The 10,895-nt window shown below is 53.6% G+C and overlaps 2 protein-coding genes across 2 annotated transcripts; both read left to right on the top strand.

Moving 5' to 3' along the window:
- Window positions 1-1,105: 1,105 nt before the first annotated feature.
- On the top strand, window positions 1,106-1,852 carry LOC147958784 (uncharacterized). Its single transcript, XM_087532304.1, has one exon. It carries the CDS (start codon window positions 1,106-1,108, stop codon window positions 1,850-1,852), a length of 747 nt encoding a protein of 248 aa, XP_087388430.1.
- Window positions 1,853-2,286: 434 nt separating this feature from the next.
- LOC125523193 (pentatricopeptide repeat-containing protein At5g06540-like) lies at window positions 2,287-4,575 on the top strand. Its single transcript, XM_048688244.2, has one exon. It carries the CDS (start codon window positions 2,483-2,485, stop codon window positions 4,280-4,282), a length of 1,800 nt encoding a protein of 599 aa, XP_048544201.1. The 5' UTR covers window positions 2,287-2,482; the 3' UTR covers window positions 4,283-4,575.
- The last annotated feature ends 6,320 nt before the right edge of the window (window positions 4,576-10,895 follow it).

Raw genomic sequence — 10,895 nt, 5'->3', positions numbered from 1 at the left:
TCAAGAACTATGTAGACATGACCGAGACATATGTCCAGTCAATAACTAATAGCGGGACCTGGATGCTCATATTGGCTCCTACATATTCTACGAAGATCTTTATCGGTCAAACCACATAACATCATACGTTGTTCCCTTTGTCATCGGTATGTTGCTTGCACGAGATTCGATCGTCGGTACCATCGTACCTATTTCAATCTCGTCACCGGCAAGTCTCTTTACTCGTTCCGTAATGCATCATCCCGTGGCTAACTCATTAGACACATTGCTTGCAAGGCTCATAGTGATGTGCATTGCTGAGAGGGCCCAGAGATACCTCTCTGATACATGGAGTGACAAATCCTAATCTCTATATATGCCAAATCAACAAACACCATCGGAGACACCTGTAGAGCATCTTTATAATTATTCAGTTACGTTATGACGTTTGATAGAGTATCTTTATAATCACACTTACCGCCCTGACAAATCCTAACGCCTCCACGCGTTATCTCAGGGCGGGAGAGGAAAATACGATGGGACTCTTAAACCCGAATGGGGGAATAGCATTGCTTGTGTCTTAGAGCATCTCCAACCGCGCCCCAGGAAGGCCTCCTCAGATGGTTTTTTCATGCCGGCACCGAAAAAACGGTCCAGTCGCGCCCCCAGGAGCCCGATTTTTGTCGGCCTGGGCCAAAATCAGCATCGGCGGACCCATGACGAACCTGGCGTGCTGGGGGTGCCCGGGGACGCCGGGGCGAGTGGTTTTGGCACGAAAGAGCCGCGGTCCAGTCATGTCAGCGACACCGCCCTTGTCTTCTCCCGACGCCTCGGTTTCCCGCAGGGAATCAATGGCAAGGCTGCCGCCGGTCAGCCTTGCCATTGATTACTCACGGACGGCGCACCGACGCCTCCCCTCCCTCGCACGCGTACACACGGGCGTGACGCGGCTATATAAGCCGGTGGCCTCCCTCGCCTCTGGCCACACCAACCCCAGCCGTCGAGCTCTCTCTCTCTCCCGTGCGCCGCCGCCGAGCCTCCCTCTCCCTTTCCCACACGTACGCCGCCGAGCCCTCCCTCTCCCTTTCCCGCACGTACGCCGCCCAGCCCTCCCTCTCCCCTCCCGATGGTCGAGCGTTACCCTGGCGATGAGGCGGCGGCCAACGGCTTCGGCCGTCGCACGCTCCGCGAACAGGAGTCGTGGCTCATGTTCCAGGCCAACATCCCGGCGCCGCCGGACATGCACGCCATGCCGACGGGGTGGAGGCTCAGCAACGGGGGAGTGCCCATTCCCCCGTTGCCCAACGCCGTGGCGCGCCCAGGCTACTTCGCCGACGAGGTGGACATCGTGCGCGTTTCCCTCACCGACGAGCAGCGCGCCCTCCCCCAGTACGTCGTCGACAACCATGCGGCGTGGGCGGCGTACTTCGAGCGCCGCCAGCAACAGAGGCTGGCGTCCACCAACGGGGCGCTGGTGGTCGGCGGGGCGAAGAACAGCGAGGGGCGCCACCTGTGGTGGGGCGTCCCCGGCCGCACGCTCGAGGGCATGCTGATGCACCTCGAGGGCGGCAACAACCGGCCGCTGGCCTACCCTCCCCGGCGAGGGCGGCCGCCCCGTCTCACCGCCGATGCGCCGGGCCATGGATGCCCAGGAGGTTCGGCTCCTCCTCGTTGTCCTCCTCCCACTCCTCTTCCCACTCCTCCGGCTCTCCGGCGCTGCTCGGCGTCAAGGCCGAGCCCGCGGCGGAGACGCCGCTCGGCCGGCACACGCGCAGCGCCAGCATCGTCATCAACGAGGGCGGTCGGCGCGCCTCCTCGTCGGCTCCTCCGCGCTTCGTCAAGCCAAAGACGGAGCCGGGGCTCGCGCCGGTGAAGACGGAGCCGGGTCTCCCCACCGTGAAGCCAGAGCACGGCGACGCGGAGCTCGACGACGACGCGGCCCTGGAATGGGCGCGCAAGGACTCCCTGAAGATGGCGAGGGAGCGCCAGCGCGCCGCCCTGGCGCGGTTCGAGCAGCGTCGCCGGGGCCGCGACGAAAGAGGAGTCGTTGCCATCGAGGACAGCGACGACGACGACGCGCCGCCGCCGCCAGTCCGCGTTGGGGACGTCGGTCAGGGATCCACCAGGGACGGCCGTGTCAAGGAGGAGAAGCCCGACGACAACGGCAGCGACAACGATAGCGACTACTCGATGTTCAGCGACTTTCTGTTTTAGTTATATTTACTATGTACTGCCGAACATTTTAATATATGCCGAATTTGACCGAAATTCAGTCGTGTTTAAACGAATTCGCCGAACGTTGTTTTTTTAATATGCGAGTCTGGGGGCAGTCCTGGGACCGGCGATTGAGGACCAACCTGTCTCCGAGCTTTTTTTTTTTTTTTTTTTGCGCCGGCTCGCCCCATGAGGCGATTTCGGGCTCCCCCTAGAGGGGCCAACAGCCGGAGATGCTCTTATCCCATCAGAGGCGGGAGTTGCTCTCCCGACCATCCGAGCTCCGGCAATGTCTGCGCCCAGCGTGACCCCCATCCCCATCACCACCATCTCCGAGCTGAAGCAGCACCACTCGCAGCTCGTCCGCCTCGGCCTCGCCTCGCACCCCGCCCACGCGCGCCGCCTCCTCGCCTTCCTCGCGCGCGACCCGGCCGGCCTCCCCTACGCCGCGCGCCTCCTCGCGCACCACCCGGACCCGCACCCGGCGCTCTTCAACCCGCTCCTCGCCTCCCTCCCGCCGCGCCACGCCGCGGCGTTCCTCTCCCTCATGCTCTCCCTGCCCCTGCACCCCGACCACTTCACCCTGCCCCGCATCCTCCCCGCCGCGCCGCTCCCGCTCGCCGCCCAGCTCCACGCGCTCCTCCTCAAGCTCAACTTCCACTCCCACGCGCACTCCTTCAACGCGCTCCTCGCCGCCTACCTCGCCAACGCGCGCGCGGACCTCGCCTTCCGCCTCTTCGGCGGCGGCGGCTCGTCGGCGGTCCTCGACGTCGTGTCGTGGACCACCATGGTGGGCGGGCTGTGCAGGCTGGGCCTCGTGGACGACGCGCGGGAGCTGTTCGACGGAATGCCCGAGAGAAACCTTATTTCCTGGAACGCGATGATCTCCGGGTATGTCAAGGCTGGGCGGTTCTTGGACGCGCTGGAGGTGTTTGACCAAATGAGGGCGACGGGGCTGGAGGGGAATGGGTTTGTCGCGGCGAGCGCGGTGGTGGCGTGCACGGGTGCTGGCGCGCTGGCCCGTGGGAGGGAGGTGCACCGGTGGGTGGAGCAGAGCGGGATACAGATGGATGCGAAGCTAGCCACAGCGGTGGTCGACATGTACTGCAAGTGTGGGTCTGTCGAGGAGGCATGGCGCGTATTCCAGCGGCTGCCGACGAAGGGGCTCACGTCGTGGAACTGTATGATCGGTGGGTTGGCGGTGCACGGGAGGTGCAAGGACGCCACTGAGTTGTTCCACCAGATGGAGAGGGAAGATGTGGCGCCCGATGATGTCACGCTGGTGAACGTCCTCACTGCCTGCGCCCACACCGGCAATGTCAGCGGCGGTCGCCACTACTTCGACTACATGGTGCAGAGATACGGCATTGAGCCCAAGATGGAGCATTACGGCTGCATGGTCGACCTGTTCGGGAGGGCAGGGCTGCTGGACGAAGCCAAGAAGGTGATCGACGATATGCCGATGGAGCCTGACATTGGTGTCCTCGGAGCACTCTTCGGAGCATGCAAGATCCACAGGGACCTCGATCTAGGCGAGGCGATCGGATGGCGTGTCATCGAGCTGGATCCCCAGAACAGCGGGCGGTACGTGCTGCTGGCCAACCTCCTTGCCAGCGCCGGCCGATGGGGAGACGTGGCCAGGGTCCGGCAGCTGATGGACGAGCGCAACGTGAGCAAGGAGGCGGGGCGGTCCGTGATCGAGATCGACAGCGAGGTCTGCGAGTTCCAGTGCGGGACCCTGCGCCATCCCGAGGAGAAGGAGATATTCGCCATGGCGAAGGACATGATGAGGAAGATCGGGCTGGAGGGCTACGCGCCGGACACCAGCGACGTGCTGCACGACGTCGCGGAGGAAGCGAAGGAGGCGTCGCTGCTGTACCACAGCGAGAAGCTGGCCATCGCGTTCGGGCTGCTGCGCACGAGGCCAGGTGATACGATGCGCGTCACGAAGAACCTGCGGGTTTGTCGAGACTGCCATGAGGCTACCAAGTTGATATCTCGAGTGTTTGAGCGGGAGATCGTGGTGAGGGACAGGAACCGGTTCCATCATTTCAGGGATGGGGTGTGTTCGTGTAATGATTATTGGTGAGTATACTCGACACATATGCAGAAAATCGTCTTGGTGAAAGTAGATACCGCCTTATTCGGGAAAATAACCCCTAGAGATTTTAGATCCAAAATCCAAATGCACATTGAGAAACAAAAAAAGAAAAATCTTGACGTGAATAGTGTAAATTTTGCTGTTGTCTTTTATATGTATATAGCATTGTGTATTCTGAGTTTGGATGTAAATTTTTCAAAGGTCATGGACAGATGTCTTGGGAACATTAAGAGACGTTAAGAGCTTGATGCTCTGTTGGCATGCGAAATTCCAAGTTCAAACACATTACCATTTACGAGCTATAAAAAAACAAATTCAACAATGATAAGTGATGTTTACTGTTTGACACTATTCAATGTTGATTTTGTTTGTAAATGGTAAGGTTTTTGAACTTGGGAATTTCACATGCTAATAAAACATCACTCTTAAGATTTCATTTTTTGGGGATTTCCCCAAAACTTTAAAATACCGTTTTCATGTAGTTTTCATCGGTTTTCACCGAAACTTCGTTTCTATGTGATATTTTATCATTGGAAGTTATGATCACTGACAGATCATGTCAAAGAGCGCATGTCAGAGCACCTTCTAATGGCGTGTGACTTACTGGATTGGCGCCTACGACTATGTTGCACTGAAGAAACATAGATTTATTTTCAAGGTTGGCTCTCACTGAATTAGAATCACCCCCCCCCCCCCAAAAAAAAAACCGTTGTTGGCCACTCCGACCATGTCAGCCACCATATCACCGTCTTTCCTTCTGAAGACGTCGACCACCTTCCCGTCACCACATGGCGTTTTCCAGTCTCCAATTCGACCAAGGCTAGATTTTGAAGCGATGATTTGGAAGAACTTTGGAGTTCCGGTCAATTTTCTTGATGATCACAATCTTCATGAATTTCTCTTGGTGGTTGAATTCTCGAGATCAAGGATCCATTTGAACGATGAATCAATTGGACTTATTCTACAATCTTGCTTTGGTGAAAATGCAGCCAAGTTCAAACTTTCTCAAGTTCAATATTGGTCATTCATATGTATTGTTTCATCTAGAGACGTGGGTTTCCTATTTATAATGGCGATAATATTGCTAATGCAAAAAAAAAATCCATTCTGGATTAGGGGCAAAGGAGGCATGAATTCTCGCATGGAGTTTGGCTTATATTGCAAAGAATGAGAAGATGAATTGGACCATGGTCACTCGTTCAAAAAAATCAAGGTAAATCTTTTGCAAATGTTGTTAGATCTCCTCGTTTTTTATGATCAAGTCTGTGCAAAGAATCCTCTTCCAAGCAAGCACCATAATTTAGTTTTCCGACGCCTTGGATTCTCAGGAAAAAAAAGTTTAAAAGAAGAGACCTTCATGGATCATTCATGGGCGGGATTTCTTAGGAATTTCAAAATTTTAAGCAGCAGGCTAGAACTTCTTATGGGTCGGGCCCAAGGCCTCACAATGGGCAAACATTTTGTGTTCTCCCACAGGTATTTGCCACTTTCTTATGGAGCAAACCAGTTCTTATGGTCAAAGCCAGTTCTTATGGAGCAAACCAGTTGTCTTCCTTGATGGAAAATTATTGTAATGCCTCTGGACAAAGGATCAATCTATCAAAATCCTCGGTGTTCTTCAGCAAGGGCTGCCCCTCCCTTCTCAAAACCGAGGTAAAGAACGCACTTAATATTACAAACGAGTCACTTTCAGATAGATATCTGGGAATGCCGACAGATGTGGGTAGTTGCAAGAATGGAGCTTTCAAGTTCTTAAAGGATAGAGTCTGGAATAAGGTTAAGGGATGGATGGAAAAACTCTTATCTACAGGTGGCAAAGAGGTTTTGATAAAATCAGTGGCTCAGGCCGTCCCAGTTTACTCCATGTCGTGCTTTAAACTGCCGCGTGGTCTCTGTGAGCATATTAACTCTCTGATCAGAAAGTTTTGGTGGGGGTGCAAAGAAGGGAAAAGGAAGCCAAATTGGGTCTCATGGAGCACAATGACCAGACCAAAATATTCTGGAGGTCTTGGATTTTGGGATATCGAGCTTTTTAACCTAGCTCTCCTGGCAAGACAAGCATGGAGAATCTTAACGGACCCAGACTCACTTAGCGCACGAGTTCTGAGGGCCAAATACCACCCAGGAGTTGATATCTTGAATGCAGAGATTGGGTCGGCTCCTTCTCAAATTTGGCGGGCTATAATCGAGGGTCGCGATGTTCTTAAGCAGGGCATCATAAAACGCATTGGTGATGGACTCACGACACACATATGGGATCAGAACTGGATCCCGAGACCAGCAAATATGCGACCTATTGCTAGTCTGACTGCTAATCCACCTCAATGGGTTAGTGATCTTATCCTGCCTAGCACAGAATGGGACCGAGCTGCAGTTTCGCAGATCTTCTTGCCCACCGATGCACAAGCAATTATGTCGATACCTTTGTGTACGAGGCATATAGAGGATTTTTGGTCATGGGTACATGAGAAGAACGGCGCATTCACAGTCCTTCGGCTTACCGTATGCTTGTTGAAACAAAGATGAGGAGAGAAGCCTGGCTTGAGGGGAGAGGCCACTCGTCAGATACTGCCAGAGAAACCAAGTCCTGGGAGAGACTGTGGAAAGTGGATGTACCATCAAAAGTTAAAATCTTCCTATGGCGGCTAGCACAACAGTCGGTCCCCACAGCTGATGTCCTTCACCATCGGAACATGTCAACCACTACGAGATGTGGTTTGTGCGGCTCTGAAGACTCATGGCAACACTCTTTGCTCCATTGCATAGTTGCTCGATGTGTATGGGCGTTGCAAGATCATGACTTGGTTGAAGCTATAAACAGCACCCATGAGCCGGATGCAAGACGTTGGCTGTTCTCCCTTTTGGACACACTGTCTTCTGTTGAATTCACCCAAGTAGCAGTTACCATGTGGGCTCTCTGGTATGCTCGTCGGCAGGCACTCCATGAAAACATCTTCCAAAGTCCTCTGAGCACGCATAACTTCATCATGAGATACATCAGAGAGTTGGAGGACTGCAAACCGAAGAAGAGTGCTCCGCATTCAGCTCCGAATGTTGTACAACCAAGGCAGAGGTGGATCTCTCCACCGCCGGGGTTCGCGAAGATAAGAGTTGATGGAGCGGTCTCGAGAGACAACCTGCATGGCTCGTTCAGCGCAATCTGCAGAGACTCCTATGGCCAGTTTTTGGGTGCATCAGCAATCAAAATACAGGGGGTCACGGAGCCCGCAACTCTCGAAGCACTGGCTTGCCGGGAGGCGCTAGCACTAGCTTCAGACTTGGCCCTGTCCGATTTCATTGTGGCTACTGACTGCCAGGGAGTAGCAGACGACATCAAGAATGGTACGGGAGGGACGTATGCTAGCATCGTCAAAGAGATTAGTGAAACGTCAAGAGACTTTCATCAATGTACCTTCATCTTCGAAGGTAGATCCACCAATATTGAGGCGCATAGTCTCGCTAAGCACGCTTTCGGTCTGGATCTTGGGCGCCATTTGTGGCTTATAAACCCACCAGACATTCATTGTATCCCTATGAACTTATTTGAATAATAAAGTGTGTTTAGACTCAAAAAAAAGGTGTTTGCCACTTTCGTCCTGTGTGCACTAATAAGATTTGATGTAGGGCCTCCAAGGGTTGGGCCATGTGACCTGCTCTTACCGCTCTAGGCCTAGACTTCCTAATCCTTCCGCTAATCCCAAATCACAGGTGGGAATCTCTGCAACCAAAATCTCGGGTCATCAACCTAATCAGTCTCATTGGTAACATAAGGTTGTGATGTCCCCTGGATCATCATCAACGTTGACAGTTCTTAGGATGATGTCAGCGGGGCAGCTAAAGAAAATAGAAAGGTGGCCTCTTCAGCTTCCTTGATCAATTCCTCCTTTGCCCAATCGCTGCTCCAAACACCGTTGAAGACCATTGTACGCCCGAATCGACCGCAATGTTCCCCTTCGATCCGACATACTTTCTGTCGCTCGGGCATCAAGCGATTGAGGTTGAAGGTCGGCTTCCCTGAGTTAGGGTAATCTTTCCACACATTGATGTTGCAACTGAAGACCTTGCCATTGCAACATTTGTTCCTATGCCCAAGGTGAGGTACATTTCATCAATATCAGAGAGATCATGACTGAATTATTAAGAGATGTGGAGAGATTAGGGTTTAAGGAGGTCAACTCTTGTCCCCATGGGCAAGTATTTGTCAGTCTCGAATCTATATTTGACACAAATGAGTTGGTTAGTAATAGTCCACATAATTATGATGATGTTGCTATTGTTTTTGAAAACATGGTTAATGTAACACCCCCAGTGTCATGCTACAGTAATCCCCTGTTAATTGTGCCATGTCATCATGTTACTGTTGCTAACCTTCACTTGATCCAAATCACCATTCAAATTCAAATCCAATATAAAGTCAAATTTCAAATTTGTCAAACTTCAAATTAAAAATGTTCAAGGTGTGGCAAATAATCCCTGGATATTTGTCATGTTGGAAACAACCTCTTTTGGATTCCCAAGGTACCCCTGGAAATTATTTAGTGGTCCAGCAGTTTTTAAAATTGGCCTTTTCAATTTCTATAAATGGTTAGACATCTCCTTTTCACTCCATACTTTTTGTTTCCATCTCATTATATTGTGTTAGAGTTATGTGCCAAGTTTTGTTCAAAACAAAACTCATTTGTTACTAAAAGAAAATACAAAGCTGAGGCTAAATTTAATAAACAAAAAAAGTTAAAGGGCGAGTTATAAAAATTTAAAACAAAGAAAAGCCCCTCCCCCGCGCTGGGCCATCCGGCCAGCTAGCCAACCGGACGGCCCAACCGCCCCCTCTCTGGCCTACAAGGCCACCCCCTTGACCCAAACCCTAACGACCATCCCCACTCCCCCGCATGATTCCCCCTCACTCCCCACTCCTCTCCCCTCCCGATCCGGTCTGGATCGGGCCGAACCCGGCGCCCCAACGCCAACCGCCGTCGCCGGAGGCGTCCCCGACTCCACGCCTGGCTGCCCCGTCACCGAACCTCCTCCCCGTCGCCTCCCGTCGCTCGCTGGACGCCTCGCCTTCCTCCCTGAAGCCCCACTCGCTGGACCGCCTCATCCCCACCGACGCCGCCCTTGACCTTTTCGTCCCCGACGACGTTCGCCTCGCCGTTGCGGACTCCGGCCACCCCCAAGCCGCCTCGAGCCCACTGCCCCATCCCTACGAACCCCGGTGAGGACCCCGGTCCTCCTCTCTCCCTCGCCCCACGACCATCGCCGCGCCACCGCGCGCGCTCACCGCAACCGACGCGCCCCCTGCTCGCCCGCCATCAACCGCGCCCGTGCCGTGCGTGCCCGTCGCCTTGCGCCACACGCGCCCGCTCGCATCGCCCCTGCCCGAGCTGCTCGCCGTTGCGGCCGTCCCCTGCGAGCACCGCCATTGTCGCCCGCAGCCTCCCTCTCGCGTGCACCCCACACCACGCTCGCCACCTGCCCGCACATCGCGCTCGCCGCTCGACCCGCGCCGCCGCTCGCCCCCCCCCCCCCACTGCACTCCAGCCCGCCTCGTCGGGCCTCTCCCCCCTTCGCACAGGCTCGTCGTCGCTCGTGTCAGACCACGCCCGTCGCGCCCCGACCTCCCGCCGCGGCTCCCGCCGTTGCACTGCCTCCTCTTCTGCGTGCCGCCTCGCCGCTGCGTCCCGGCTCGCCTGCGCCGCCGCGTTCCCCCCTCCCCCCCCCCCCCCGTGCGCCTCGCCGTCGCCAGCGGCTCCCGCCCCGCTCCGTTCTTGCCGTGCCCGTGGCCGCCGGCGCCGGGCTGCAGCGCCCCGGCGCCCGTTAACGCGCGCCCGCGGGCCCGTGCCCGCTAGCACCCCCTGGGCCTATGACAGAGGGGCCCCGCCTATAGAATGTATTTTTAAAAAATAATAATAAAATAAATATAAATATTAATTAATTAATTTAATTAAAGAAATAATTAACTTAATTAATTTTCATTAATTAAATTAAACAACTAATTAAACTAATTACACATTAGTTAACTAATTAACATGATTAGTTAATTAGTCAATTAAGTAGTCAATGACAGTGGGGCCCACCCCTAATTAATCCTGATTAGGTTAATTAATGTGTTTAATTAAAATGTGTCACTCACAGGTGGGACCTACACGTCAGTTTGACCAGTCAACACCCCTGTTGACTGCTGACGTCATGATGATGTCAGCAAACACTATTCTGGATAATGTTGATTAAATTAATTAAATAAATCCTAAAAATGATTTAAATCTTTTAAAATTAATATAAAATAAACCGTAGCTCGGATGGAAAAACTTCGTACGTGAAAGTTGCTCAGAACGACGAGACGAACCCGGATACGCAGCCCGTTCGTCCACCACACATACCTAGCATAGCAAACACGCAACTTTTCCCCTTCGGTTTTTCTGTCCGAAAACGTGAAACGCCGGGGATATTTTCCCGGATGTTTCCCCCCTTCACCGATACCACCTCATACCACGTTAGGGCACCCCTAGCACCGATACTTGTCTTGTCATGCATCGCCATGCATCTGTTTGCTCTGTATTTACTGTTTCTTCCCCCTCTTCTCTCCGGTAGACCCCGAGACCGA

Source organism: Triticum urartu, chromosome 7A, assembly GCF_056163025.1.
Source record: "Triticum urartu cultivar PI428250 chromosome 7A, HENAU_Tu73, whole genome shotgun sequence".
NCBI classification, from domain to species: domain Eukaryota; kingdom Viridiplantae; phylum Streptophyta; class Magnoliopsida; order Poales; family Poaceae; genus Triticum; species Triticum urartu.
The sequence above is the reverse complement of the archived record's forward strand: the minus strand, read 5'-3'. Positions and strand labels throughout refer to the sequence as shown.